This window comes from Beta vulgaris, chromosome 4 (genome assembly GCF_026745355.1).
Source record: "Beta vulgaris subsp. vulgaris cultivar EL10 chromosome 4, EL10.2, whole genome shotgun sequence".
Lineage (NCBI taxonomy): Eukaryota > Viridiplantae > Streptophyta > Magnoliopsida > Caryophyllales > Amaranthaceae > Beta > Beta vulgaris.
This window is the reverse complement of record NC_079205.1, coordinates 3,092,582-3,105,461: the sequence shown is the minus strand read 5'-3', so window position 1 is coordinate 3,105,461 and position 12,880 is coordinate 3,092,582. Positions and strand designations below refer to the sequence as shown.

At 32.8% G+C, this 12,880-nt stretch overlaps 2 protein-coding genes and 1 non-coding gene across 4 annotated transcripts; 2 read left to right on the top strand and 1 right to left on the bottom strand.

Moving 5' to 3' along the window:
* Positions 1-2,858: 2,858 nt before the first annotated feature.
* On the top strand, positions 2,859-8,281 carry LOC125496832 (cell wall protein RBT1-like). 2 transcript variants are annotated; one of them, XM_057393847.1, is made up of 11 exons: positions 2,859-4,871; positions 5,932-5,994; positions 6,474-6,542; positions 6,768-6,836; positions 6,944-7,015; positions 7,197-7,265; positions 7,396-7,467; positions 7,554-7,607; positions 7,699-7,743; positions 7,948-8,010; positions 8,122-8,281. In XM_057393847.1, the coding sequence occupies exons 1-11, from the start codon at positions 4,717-4,719 to the stop codon at positions 8,168-8,170; spliced, it is 780 nt and encodes a 259-aa protein (XP_057249830.1). In that variant the 5' UTR covers positions 2,859-4,716; the 3' UTR covers positions 8,171-8,281. The 2 variants fall into 2 exon arrangements, with proteins under 2 accessions (XP_057249830.1, XP_057249829.1); XM_057393846.1 differs by having other exon boundaries at positions 7,696-7,743.
* Positions 3,017-3,087, top strand: TRNAG-GCC (transfer RNA glycine (anticodon GCC)). The gene has a single exon. It is a non-coding gene; the product is annotated as a tRNA-Gly (tRNA).
* A 1,262-nt stretch (positions 8,282-9,543) lies between the features above and the next one.
* On the bottom strand, positions 9,544-12,880 carry LOC125496265 (protein FAR1-RELATED SEQUENCE 5-like). Its single transcript, XM_057393750.1, has 4 exons — positions 12,772-12,880; positions 11,629-11,798; positions 10,550-11,427; positions 9,544-10,192 (listed from the first exon to the last, which is right to left on the bottom strand). Exons 1-4 carry the CDS (start codon positions 12,878-12,880, stop codon positions 9,544-9,546), a joined length of 1,806 nt encoding a protein of 601 aa, XP_057249733.1.

Here is a 12,880-nt window from a genome sequence, read left to right as displayed (position 1 = left end):
CATGTCTTTTGGGAATATATGATAAAGAACTCCACTTTCAAGAGCATGTATTTCACACGAATCAATCACACCAATTGCATTAAAGCTTTATGGTGAATACCTGTATTCTCATCATAATAGAAGCGATAAAGCAACGAATAATTAAAAAATAATCAACAAGAATAAACATGATTTACTAATAATGTGTTATCAACTTTCATAAGTAAATGAGACACGTTATATTATCTTTAGGAGATAGAGTATAAATTATAAAATATAAAGGCAGAAGTTAATTATGAGGTATATATAATACCATTCTAATTAACTTAAACAGATTGGTCTAAATTCAAATTAAATTAGAATCTTCTTTAACTCATACTCAATGACAATAGTCTTATTTAATTAATTACTGGTTGTGATGAATATTATGGCGTGGTAAAATTCAAAAACTATTAAAGATATGATTTAATTTTAATATAAAAGTAGACCTAGTCACTAAATGGATTAAAGTAGTCACTGAAAGAAATTAACCTAGTCACTATTGGTCTAATTCTCTTTTTAATATTGGGCTTACCATTGCTTAATTTTAAATTAAAAGTAGATGGTTTCTTATAAGACAAACTCGGTAAAATTTGAGTCAAATCAAACACAAAGTTACCAAATCAAATTTAGCCTGTGAGAGGATAAAATCGATCAAAACTAGGCTAAATGGCAAGACAGGGTACTTAAACAAGAATGCATGATACAGACTACTCCCTCTGTTTCATTTTAATATACACACTTACACTTTTCATGCATGTCAATGCAAAATTTTGAGGACATATATCTTTAGTTTTGTATTTGTAAAAATTATAAAAAATACATATTAATAATATACATGTTATGATGAATCTAACAAGATCCCACATGACTATATTTTCATCCGCGTATAAATCACAAATGATGGTCAAAGTGAAATTTGTGAATAGTGTAAAATATCAAAGTGTAACCATTAAAATGAAACGGAGGGAGTATATAGGAAATCTTCTGAAACAAACTAAAACCATATATTAGCATTTTGATATTTTGTATATACATCACATTGTTGATTTGGAAGGTCAGCTTAGGAGCTACAATGACAATAATTCCTAGAAGACTATATGATAAAATATCACAAGTAATTTATATATATCTTGAAACCTTTAAATTTTCAACTCCCCCATATACTATCTAAATAAAAATTTTAAAAAAAAAACAAAAAAAAAACTAATCAACTAATTAAATTATTTTCATTAAACCCATGAATGTTCTTCCAAGAATCTTCCCTTTGCATCTTCAATTGTTTGTAGAAGTTAACAATAAAAGTTTCTGCCTTTACAAACAATTTATCATCTTCATAAACTTTCTCTTCTTCTTCTTCTTTTTCTTCTTGTACATATTCTTCTACTTCAGCATCACTTTCATGTCCTCCAATAAAGAACATACTTGGTGTTGAAGGACACTTTTTAATCATCTTTTTAACCTCATCAACACAAGCAATAACTTTCTTATTTAACACTGATGAATTTTCAACCAAAGTTTTTTCTTCCATTTTCATATCATTTTTTTTCTCCTCAAAAACCCTACTTTTAGTTCTTGCATTAGTACCTCCTTTGGTGTTCTTAATCATGTCCTCTTCAAGGTTTTTATTCAACGACGACGACGACGACGACGACGACGACGACGATGACGACGATGAAGAGATAGATGAGAGAAATCCAGCTTCAACACCAAGAACAACTATAAGAACATTGATGATGAAGTAAAGGTAAGTGGATCTAAATGAGGAAGATAGAAGAGGAGTTATTGATATAAGTGTTGCTATAAGAGATAATGTTAAAACTTGAGTTTTCTTAGATTTTTCCATGAGATTGTAGTTTTTTTTGTAGGAGATTGTGTATGTAGTAGTGGTAAACAAGCTATTATAATGGCTGCTTATATATAGAGGAAAGAATTTAGCATATCTCTTTTTTTTTAAAAAAAATTAAATTAAAGTGAGATGGTGGTTGATTATTTAGGACAATAAGAAGAAGAAGGAAAGAATATTATAGTGTTGGATAAGCATCTAGAATGTTTGTCACACTTAAGTACCTCAAAAGTAGATCATGGTTCTTTTGGAGGATACTTATATCTTTCTTCCGTTTTTTTTTAAATACAACAAATAAATATTTTATATCTTATGAGTAATATTTATTTATTGCATTTAAAACGAAACGGAAAAAGTAATAGAATTTTCACAAACTACCTCTTCAATGGACCTAAACTTTTAGTATATGTATGGTAAACAATTTTGAAGTTAATCAAATGGACCTAAACTTTTAGTATATGTGTATGGTAAACAATATTTGAAGTTAAACAAATTTAAAATCATAGGTGTTAGTTTGATAATTGGTTTTTAATGAGTTTTTTATTCTAAAATTTTTGGTTTTGACTTTTTTTTATGGGGTTAAACAATTTGAAAATAAATTTGATAATAATTCTCCCAATAAACTTTAGCCAATCTTTTTTTTTTTAATGAAAATGTTGATTGGAAAAACTTTCTTCTATTATTATATTTTTTTTCCCCTAGAAGTTGGTAATTTTGCTTATTGATAGTCAAGTGCCAACAACTAATTATATTGTACTATATGGTACAGCAAGCAAAAATGATAAGTCTTTTATTCTTTTATTTCATGTGAAATATCTTTCATACGAATTTCAATTCTCAGCAACTTTGGTTTCAAGTTTAATATATATATATATATATATATATATATATATATATATATATATTAATATATATATATATATTATATATATATATATATATATATATATACTTCCTCATTTTTCGCGTATCATATGATTAATTAGAATGCTTCTTATTTTTGTTCATCTTATATAAATAACGAAATTAAGAATTTAATTGGAATCAACTTGAAGAAAGTACTGGGTCCGACTCTACACAAATAGCATCCAGACATATATATTATATATATGTGTATATGCAAAGACATATTCCTTCTCAAGAAGGAAAAATGCGGATATAGTCGAATGGTAAAATTTCTCTTTGCCAAGGAGAAGACGCGGGTTCGATTCCCGCTATCCGCTCAAGGGAAAGTCCATTTATATAAATAGCGACAATATGCTCTTATTCTTAAATTTCTCCTAAATAATTGTTAGACCTAATAGTAGATAGCAATCTTTCTTATTATTGGATCCACATCCCACTAATACGTTTAGAAAAAATATGCTACTAATTACCAATAATAAAAATTAAATTTTCTAAAACTTTATGCCGATTAAACTATTACGATTAATTAATTGAAAAGAAAAGAGTAATACACTAATTTTCAAAAACTACTACCAACTTCCATTTTTCAGTACTGTATATGATTTAGGCTAATGTTTTGTAACTATCTAAATTTATATTGTATATTCATTTTTATCCACCAACTTTTAAAACTAGACTAAGACACTTAGACAGTGGTGTCACTCAAAGGAGTGCTTTTATTATCAATTTGGATTAAATAGCCTTAAATTTATATTTTGGTGGGCCAAAACTACTTTCATTTTATGAATTTTAGCTAAAAAATTGGACCACGGACAGGTTGTCAAATTCATCAAGAAATATGATCCATCCAACTTTTAATTAATTCTTTCAACAACTAAATTTAGTAAGCATATAAAACAAGAAGCATGAAGCCAAGAATTTGCGCTTGCTATATTACATAACATACGTATGTCAAGTTGCAATACATACATAAGTTAATTGTCATTTTGTTTGTTACCCTAATTAAAATACTCCGGTTTCCTTAAAAAAAAAAATTAAAATACTCCGGTCAAAAATCTTTGGATCTAATGGTATGACTTCCTATTTCCCACATGAGAGATCAAGGTTTGAATCTTTGCGGAAGCAAATTGTTGGGGGAGGGGAAAGTGGGGGTTAGGCCTCTATGTGAGTGGCCCTGTGCGAGGGTAGCTCAGAGGAATTTCATCATACCACGGGTTCTCGATAGGGGGCCCCAGAAAAAAAAAATACTCCTAAATTACTATAGGAACAGTCTTTTTTTCTAAAAAAAAACAACTCCTACTAGTAGATTTCGAGTAGTTTTATTTTGTGTTATATCATCAAATCAATTTGAAATCTTCAAAATTGTACTACATTCATTATTTTTTAATGTTGTTATTGAGTATTATAATTTAAATCTTGAACTTTAGGATGAAAAGGATGATAAAAGAAATTCTTTTGGATATGCAATAGTGGTCATTGGTCAAGCCAATATGTAGCAATTAGTAGATTATACACCGAGGTGTAGGTAGAGGAACCTACACCTCGCCCAAAACGCAGGAAAAAAATAACAAAACGCAGGCTTCTTGTAAAGGAATGAACAATAATGTACATGGTCTCAGTTGAGTAATGTACATGAAAAACTTTGCAAAAGAAACTGATTTGACCGTTACTATTCACCAATTAATAACTGAATAGATGTCAACTGCAAATCCCGTCGCCCCATGTACCAGTGATCATCATATTTCAACTTCTCACACTCAACCTCCATATTTCATTCACAACTTTCTCTCTCTACCATTTTTCTCACTCTATCAAATTCTCTCTCTACATTCTCTCTCACCACCACCGCAATTCTCACCACAAAAACCCCAATTCACACCAGAAAACTCCAATTACCACCACAAAAATTCCATTGCACCATCCCACAACATTGTCCTCTAGCGTTTATGGACAATAGCGACAAAAAAAAACCAAAACAAAGACGACAACCACCGCAGTCAAGAAACCCACGGCAACCAAGGCAAGCGAAAAAACTACCTTGCCCAAAACCACTCAGAATAATTCCTCCATCTCCACAACTAACTATGGGTGAAGATACTATGTAAGTTTCTACAATTTCGTTTCTTTAAATTTAAATTTACATTTTAAATTTTTGGTGAATAAAATGAGTTCTCATCACTTTGGATTGTTGAACATTGTACAAAAAATTTGTTTTGGTTATTTCGGTACAATTTATGTTCAATTTCGGTTGTAATTGAACAATTTTCATTTACGGTTGATATGGTGTACATTGTGTGTTGCGAAATGTACTTCGCATGTTAGTAATTGAACAATGTTGTTGTTGAGTACTAAACCCTATGGATAGTTGAACATAGTACAAAAATTTGTAATTTGGTACATTTTCTGATGCGCATTGTACATTACAAAATTTAGGTATAATAACGGTTGTAATTGAACAATTTTGGTTTGATGTGTTGTACATTGTGTGTTGCGAATTGTACTTCCATGGTTGATTTTGATATTGTGAATTTGATAGGTTGCATGGTCCATTTTGACACAAATTGGTACCAATGCATATGAGTTCTCATCACTTTGGATTGTTGAACATTGTACAAAAAATTTGTTTTTGGTTATTTTGGTACAATTTATGTTCAATTTCGGTTGTAATTGAACAATTTTCATTTACGGTTGATATGGTGTACATTGTGTGTTGCGAAATGTACTTCGCATGTTAGTAATTGAACAATGTTGTTGTTGAGTACTAAACCCTATGGATAGTTGAACATAGTACAAAAATTTGTAATTTGGTACATTTTCTGATGCGCATTGTACATTACAAAATTTAGGTATAATAACGGTTGTAATTGAACAATTTTGGTTTGATGTGTTGTACATTGTGTGTCCTTGAACATGTTAATCAAATAATTGTATACTGAATGATATCCACTTGAACATTACAATGGGACATGTCCTTACTTAATGTACATAATGCCAAATTGACTGTACATTGGATGACAACTTTATTTCTTGCACATTTAGCTTTTAATGTACAATGGGACACTACCTTAGTTATTGTACAACACCAAAACTATGAACTATGTGGTTGTTCACTCTTGCCTGTTTTCTTCTGCAATAACTAAATGGCCAATGTACAATGACAGTCCTCCAAACGATTCTACCACAAAAACTGAACAGCAAACAGTACCCATACCTGCAACAATTAGGTATGTACAGTAATTCAGCACACTGTTGTACACTGTCTGACCTCCAATGTACATTCTTTTATACTCTTGTTGGCTAATTGTACATTATTAGAACCTGTACTCTATTGGAAAATTAAACTGTCTTGCTTTGTTGTACATTATTGCCTGTTTTGTTGTTCAATAAATAAATGCCAATGTACATTGCAGCTTCCAATAGATCCCACCCTCAGAGAATCTAGGGAACAGCAAACAGGGCCCACCCCTGAAACAGAGAAGTAAGTACACTAATTAATTACAGTGTTGTACACTGTGTGATGTCCATTGTACATTCTTATAGGATAATTATACAATGCTGCTTCTTTGTACATTCTTTTATACTCTTGTTGGCTAGTTGTACATTATTAGAACCTGTACTCTATTGGAAAATTAAACCGTCTTGCTTTGTTGTACATTATTGCCTGTTTTGTTGTTCAATAAATAAATGCCAATGTACATTGCAGCTCTCCAATAGATCCCACCCTCAGAGAATCTAGGGAACAGCAAACAGGGCCCACCCCTGAAACAGAGAAGTAAGTACACTAATTAATTACAGTGTTGTACACTGTGTGATGTCCATTGTACATTCTTATAGGATAATTATACAATGCTGCTTCTTTGTACATTCTTTTATACTCTTGTTGGCTAGTTGTACATTATTAGAACCTGTACTCTATTGGAAAATTAAACTGTCTTGCTTTGTTGTACATTATTGCCTGTTTTGTTGTTCAGTAAATAAATGCCAATGTACATTGCAGCTCTCCAATAGATCCCACCCTCAGAGAATCTAGGGAACAGCAAACAGGGCCCACCCCTGAAACAGAGAAGTAAGTACACTGTGTGATGTCCATTGTACATTCTTATAGGATAATTATACAATGCTGCTTCTTTGTACATTCTTATTCAATAACGAAATGCCAATGTACAATGACAGTCATCCACAAGGTCCCACCACAACAGAATCTACTGAACAGCAACCAGGATCTATACCTGTAGTTGTTGAAGAGTAAGTACATTTTTGTTTTTACTCCTAGCTTGTACATATGTGTTGGCATGCCTGTCCATGTTGGAATGACTTTTTACTCTTGTTGGCTAGTTGTACATTATTGCAAAATTACTGTCTTACTTTGTTGTACATAATTGAATGTTTTATTGTTCAATTAATAAATGCCAATGTACATTGACAGCCCTTGCATAGATCCCACCCTCAGAGTATCTAATGAACAGCAAACAGGGTCCACCCCTGAAACAGACAAGTAAGTACACTAATTAATCACTGTGTTGTACACTTTGTGATGTCCAATGTACATTCTTATTGGATAATTATACTATGCTGCTTCTTTGTACATTCTTATTCAATAACGAAATGCCAATGTACAATGACAGCCCTCCAAAAGGTCCCACCACAACACACTCTAGTGAACAGCAACCAGAATCTATACCTGTAGTTGTTGAAGAGTAAGTACATTTTTGTCATTACTCCAAGCTTGTACATTTGTGTTGGCATGCCTGTTCATGTTGGAATGTTTTGCCCACATTGACAGGTCCACCACAGCAGCTTCTACTGAAAATGCTTCTGATTCCACAACATCTGAGAAGTAAGTTCACAATGTACATTTTTTGCACTTGTTTGTACTTTATAAATATGATCTCATACTCTGAGGTTCATGTACATTCTATAAATAGCAGGCAACCTACTACTGAACCAGAAACAACTCCACCTAGTACTGACATGTAAGCCCCTCTCTACACTGACATCTCATACTCTGTTGATCCATATTGTACACCATTAACTTATTGAGTGTTCATTGTACATTGCCTCTGCCGTATTGTACATTAGTTAACCTTAATTGTACATTCCTTATATGTATGGTGTTCACTGTTTCAAACATAAAGGTTCATTCTTACTAATTGCATATATGTACACTCTATTTACAGTCCTCCTTCGACTGAGAAAGAACATACTCCTAATGATTCAAGCACCACCAGAACAACTGATAGGTAAGTATATTATCATTGTACACTACTTACTGTTATCTTGTTGATTAACCAACGTTTATTGTACATTTGTACAATTTTAATTACATATATGTACACTCCTTTTTTTTCTAGAACGCCTGTTCTTGAGAGTGAGGCCATTCCACTCAATACTGAGATGTAAGTGCATGTACATTATTTGTTTGTTCTTAATTACATACATTATTAAGGCCATTCCAACCATTGTACATTTTTACTGGCTTAAAGTGTTTATAGTGTAACAATTGTTGTACAATGCCAGGCCCCCACTAATGAACATGACCCTATTCAACCCAATACTGAGATGTAAGTTGCACAACACTGCTATGTGTACATTACTACGTTGTACATTGCCTCTGCCGTATTGTACATTAGTTAACCTTTTTGGGGAATGAGCGACATCCATTACAAAAAAAAAAAAAAAACATAACAACAACTCATTCATGGTGGACTACGTTTCATTCCCCAAAAAGCTCTTCAAAAATATTCATGTTAGGTGACCAAAATATCGCCTCTCAATTACCGAACAACTTCTCAGAATATTCGTGGTAGACTTCCAAGGCGGCTTTGTGATGCGGCTGCTCATCTTTACTACCTTCCCCAGGGATGTGGTTAATATGACAATAATCATCAGGGCCATACACATCAAGAAGAGACTTGTTGTGTGTTGAGTGAGCTACAGTGCTTTCTTCAGGGATATCAATGTATTCCTGTAATAGTCAAAGTTAGCTGGCTACACTAATTTTAAAAACGTAACTTATAATTACACTGACCCATTCTCTACTGTTGAAAATGTACAACAAAGCGAAGACACATAGAACATTATCAGTTTATAGAATGTACATCTTTTCAGCATATCCACACAATGAACATGTAACAATAATAACACTGACCATTCCCCTATTTAACAATGTACAACATAAAGAAGCCAAAAAGAACAATATGAATATATATAATGTACATCGTTTCAGCGTATCCACACAATGAACATGTAACAAAGGTAATACAATGAACATCTAACAACAACAGATTAACACATATAATACCAATGTACATCAAAAACACAAAATATGCCATCGTGATATCCTACTATTCAATTTATCCAATAATGAACATGTTACAATAACAGATGAACATATCGTGGATAGAATTGTACAATGATTACCTGGACAGATTTTTGCGCTTTTGCCTTGTTCCTCAATGCAGCTTTCTCAGCAGTTTTCTTCCACCCTCTTAACCTGTTCACCTGCTTCTCCACAGTGCTTTTCAACCTCACATTTCTAGTTCCTTTCTTCCTCTTCTTAGGTGGATCTTTAACAACAGGGTATAACAAATTTTGCACGTCATCAATGGTAATTGATTCATCAACCTTCCCAATAAGCAACCCAACCTTTGCCTTCAAATCACTTAAAGCATTCTCCACAACTTTCCTAGCAGCTATGTCATGTTGAGTTGAATTTATTATGGATAAAGCATCCCTTGTAGTTTTAACACGCCACACCGACGCTTGAACAATGTTTACATCCTTCCCGCGTCATCATCAACTCTTGTACACATAGCATGTTTTGCCCATCTACCCAAAATGTATCTTTGGGGAATTTTTTCAACATTATGTATGTGAAAAATCCTCAATGAATGGGAACACAATAAACCCATCTCAGTGAAATACTTGCATGTGCAATCAATTGTCATATTTTCTTGGTCATATCTAACAAGATGCATTAGATATTCTTTCTCAGTGCGTCCCACATGGTATTCAAATAAAGGGGGGTCATACTTGACTAGTTTCTGGCAAAATGATGCACCTCTTATGAAATTCTCCTCAAACGTCAAATACACAGCCACTGTATATATCTTCTTCGCCTCATTTAGTAACTTAACATCTACAAATGCTAGATGTTTGTTGCCATTAAGTGCATTGTAATCTTCACCATTCTCCCTGTCCCTCCATTCCTCAACAACATCTATAAAAACCTTGTAGAAATCACAAAGGCCTTGCATGCTATGAAGCCTTTGATTCAACGAATGGTTTGTAGTCTCACTTCTTTGAGAAGACAGCACCCCCCCTGAGAAGTAATCCTTGGAGTACACTGGACACCACATCTTCCTTAACTTGTACAACCTAATCAACCAAGGACATGCAGCGCACTTGTACTTCGTAACCATACTGCATACATAATACAGTAAACAACTATGATAAATCCAATGATCATGCCTCTTAAACCAATGAACAATGTGAGTTATTGAATGAACATAAATTTGTACACAGTCATATAATACTGTACATTACATCATGTCATACTGTACAATACACATAAGAATAATGTACATTAAAACAACATTATTTCATTCATTTAATAATGTACATTCCCTTTCTCAACACTCATTTAATAATGTACATTAAATCATCGCAATTATTCAGATCATAAAAACATACTAATTCTCTAAATTCAAAAATATTCATAATGCATTGAACATTGTGATGAATTTAATGAACATTAAGCTTATAAAAATGTACAATTACCTTGTCCAGTAGTGCTTGAACTCACTCTTGGTCTCACAATGTTTTAGCACATAATTGAATAGATCCACAAATCCAGCCTTTCCCCTCAAACCTTTTATATTGTTGATGGAATTTTTCCCGATGTGCCATATACACAGACGATGTATAACATTGGGAAAAACAATGCTTATAGCTTTCGCCATCGCAGCATCTTGGTCTGTCATAATGGTAATCGGCGACCTACCTCCCATACTCTTCAAAAACGAGTCAAACAACCACACAAAAGAATCGGTGTCTTTGTTCAATAGGAAACCAACACCAAACATCACGTTCCTTTGGTGATGGTTCATCCCAGCAAACGGACCACAAATCATCCCATACTTATTCGTACGGTATGTCGTATCATGAACAACTAGATCTCCAAACACTTCATAATCCTTTCTCATTCTTCCATCCCTCCAGAAAAAACTTATTAAGTGCCCTATAGCATCTAGTCGAACGTCATAATAAAAATCATATTCCGCTGCTTGTCTTTGCGTAAAGTTCTTTATCAGTTGGTTACTATCACAACCATCAAGTTCTTTCTTTCTTTGAGTAGCAACTGCATCATAAGCATCTCTGTTCACAAACCCAAGATTTGGAGATCCCCCCGCTTCCTTCCTCAATACACGCACAGCTTCAGCGACCCCCACTCCACAACTTCTCAAATTATTAATCATATGCAATTGTTCAACTGTCACTTTCCTATGAGATCTTATTAAATGTCTTTGTTTCAATGGCACCATGGGGTGATTGTGAATCATATGGTGCTTAGTAACAATAAAAAATCCAAAGTCTTTGGATACATCAAATTGAATAAAGGCTTTACATCCACAACGTTGATCAAGCTTAGTGAATGCCTGTGCCAAGAAGAACATCATGTATATTCTATTGAACATTGGCTTTGCAGTAATGAACATCCGCATTGTTTTTTTAAACACTATGATTTCAAAAAAAAAAAGAAAAAATATGTATACTAATTTTACCACTACCACTATATATAATAACATCTGATATACTAATGTACATATTATCATGACCACACAAAGCATAACACATACCTTAGGCACACCACCTTTTGTGTCTTTCAATCCTTCCCGACTACAAACTAAAAAACGTTGTCTGATTGTCTTTGTTTCATATCTCCAACAAACTTTGCCCTTCCGGATACCAAATCCGCATTTAAATGCATACTCATTGTACAATTTGTAAGCTTCTTCATCGTTGGCAACTTCTTTGTGTATCAATTCAGATGTCTCAAATCAACATATTCTGCAGACAAAAAAAATTTATTTAAACATAACTAATATTTACCCTCATATAGAATAATGTACATTAAATGTCCCTTTAAATGATCACTGTAACAACAATAATTATTAACACATAACAAATATTACCACTAATATAGAAGAATATACATTTGATGTCACTGAATTGATCTAAAATATCCTAACTATACTATTGTCTTTAATGCACGTAAATTACATCATCTACACATAAAGCTTTACACATGTAAAACAGAGAAACATCTCAAAACAGTATAGGTTTACACCTTAAACATAACTAATATTTGCCTCATATAGAATAATGTACATTGGATCTCATTAAAATTGATCACTGAAACAAAAGAAAAATATATTATTCACACATACCAAATATTAACACTCATATAAAATAATGTACATTGGATGTCACTGAATTGATCAGTAAGTTATCCTTACTGTACTATTGTCTTTGATCCACGTAAATTACATCATTTCCCACTTTCTCCCTCCATTTGGCAAATTCATTATCATGAAACACATAAACCTTTACACATGCCAAACACTGAAACATCCCAAAACAGTATAGGTTTGCACCTTTTGGGGATTTATAATAGACATACATAAATATAAGGAACATTCCAATCAACAGCACAATAAATGAAAAATAAATGAGGCAAGGCATTAAATTGCTTCTTGCACAATAAATCAGAGTGAGTGACTGACTTATGTAACTACCAAACTTAAAATTCACTGCGCATATTGACCCTTCATGGGATAACATTAAACATATCTGACATACGTAACCAAAGTACAAACTGCCACTGTACATTAATAGTCAACCAATTGTACAGTTTTAATACCCCAATGTACATTACTATATTCTTGCACATCAACTAACATGCATTTGTACATTAACAAAAAAGCTTGGTAGCTAAATACCATTCTTCTTCTCTAATTCATCTTCTTCACTTGCTCCTTCATTCCATAAATCTTCCATTGCATTATCAAGAACAACATTATCAACATCGTTTTCACTAATATCTTCCAT

Excerpts from the sequence above, each read along its gene's own strand:
- LOC125496832 (XM_057393846.1), top strand. The coding sequence starts at position 4,717 with ATGGACAATAGCGACAAAAAAAAACCAAAACAAAGACGACAACCACCG. Across the intron at positions 6,543-6,767 it reads CCCACCCCTGAAACAGAGAA|CTCTCCAATAGATCCCACCC; the intron begins GTAAGTACACTA and ends TGTACATTGCAG. Across the intron at positions 7,608-7,695 it reads GATTCCACAACATCTGAGAA|CAGGCAACCTACTACTGAAC; the intron begins GTAAGTTCACAA and ends TTCTATAAATAG.
- LOC125496265 (XM_057393750.1), bottom strand. The coding sequence starts at position 12,880 with ATGGAAGATATTAGTGAAAACGATGTTGATAATGTTGTTCTTGATAAT. Across the intron at positions 11,799-12,771 it reads TGAATTAGAGAAGAAGAATG|TTGCCAACGATGAAGAAGCT; the intron begins GTATTTAGCTAC and ends TACACAAAGAAG. Across the intron at positions 11,428-11,628 it reads CAAAAGGTGGTGTGCCTAAG|GCATTCACTAAGCTTGATCA; the intron begins GTATGTGTTATG and ends TTCTTGGCACAG.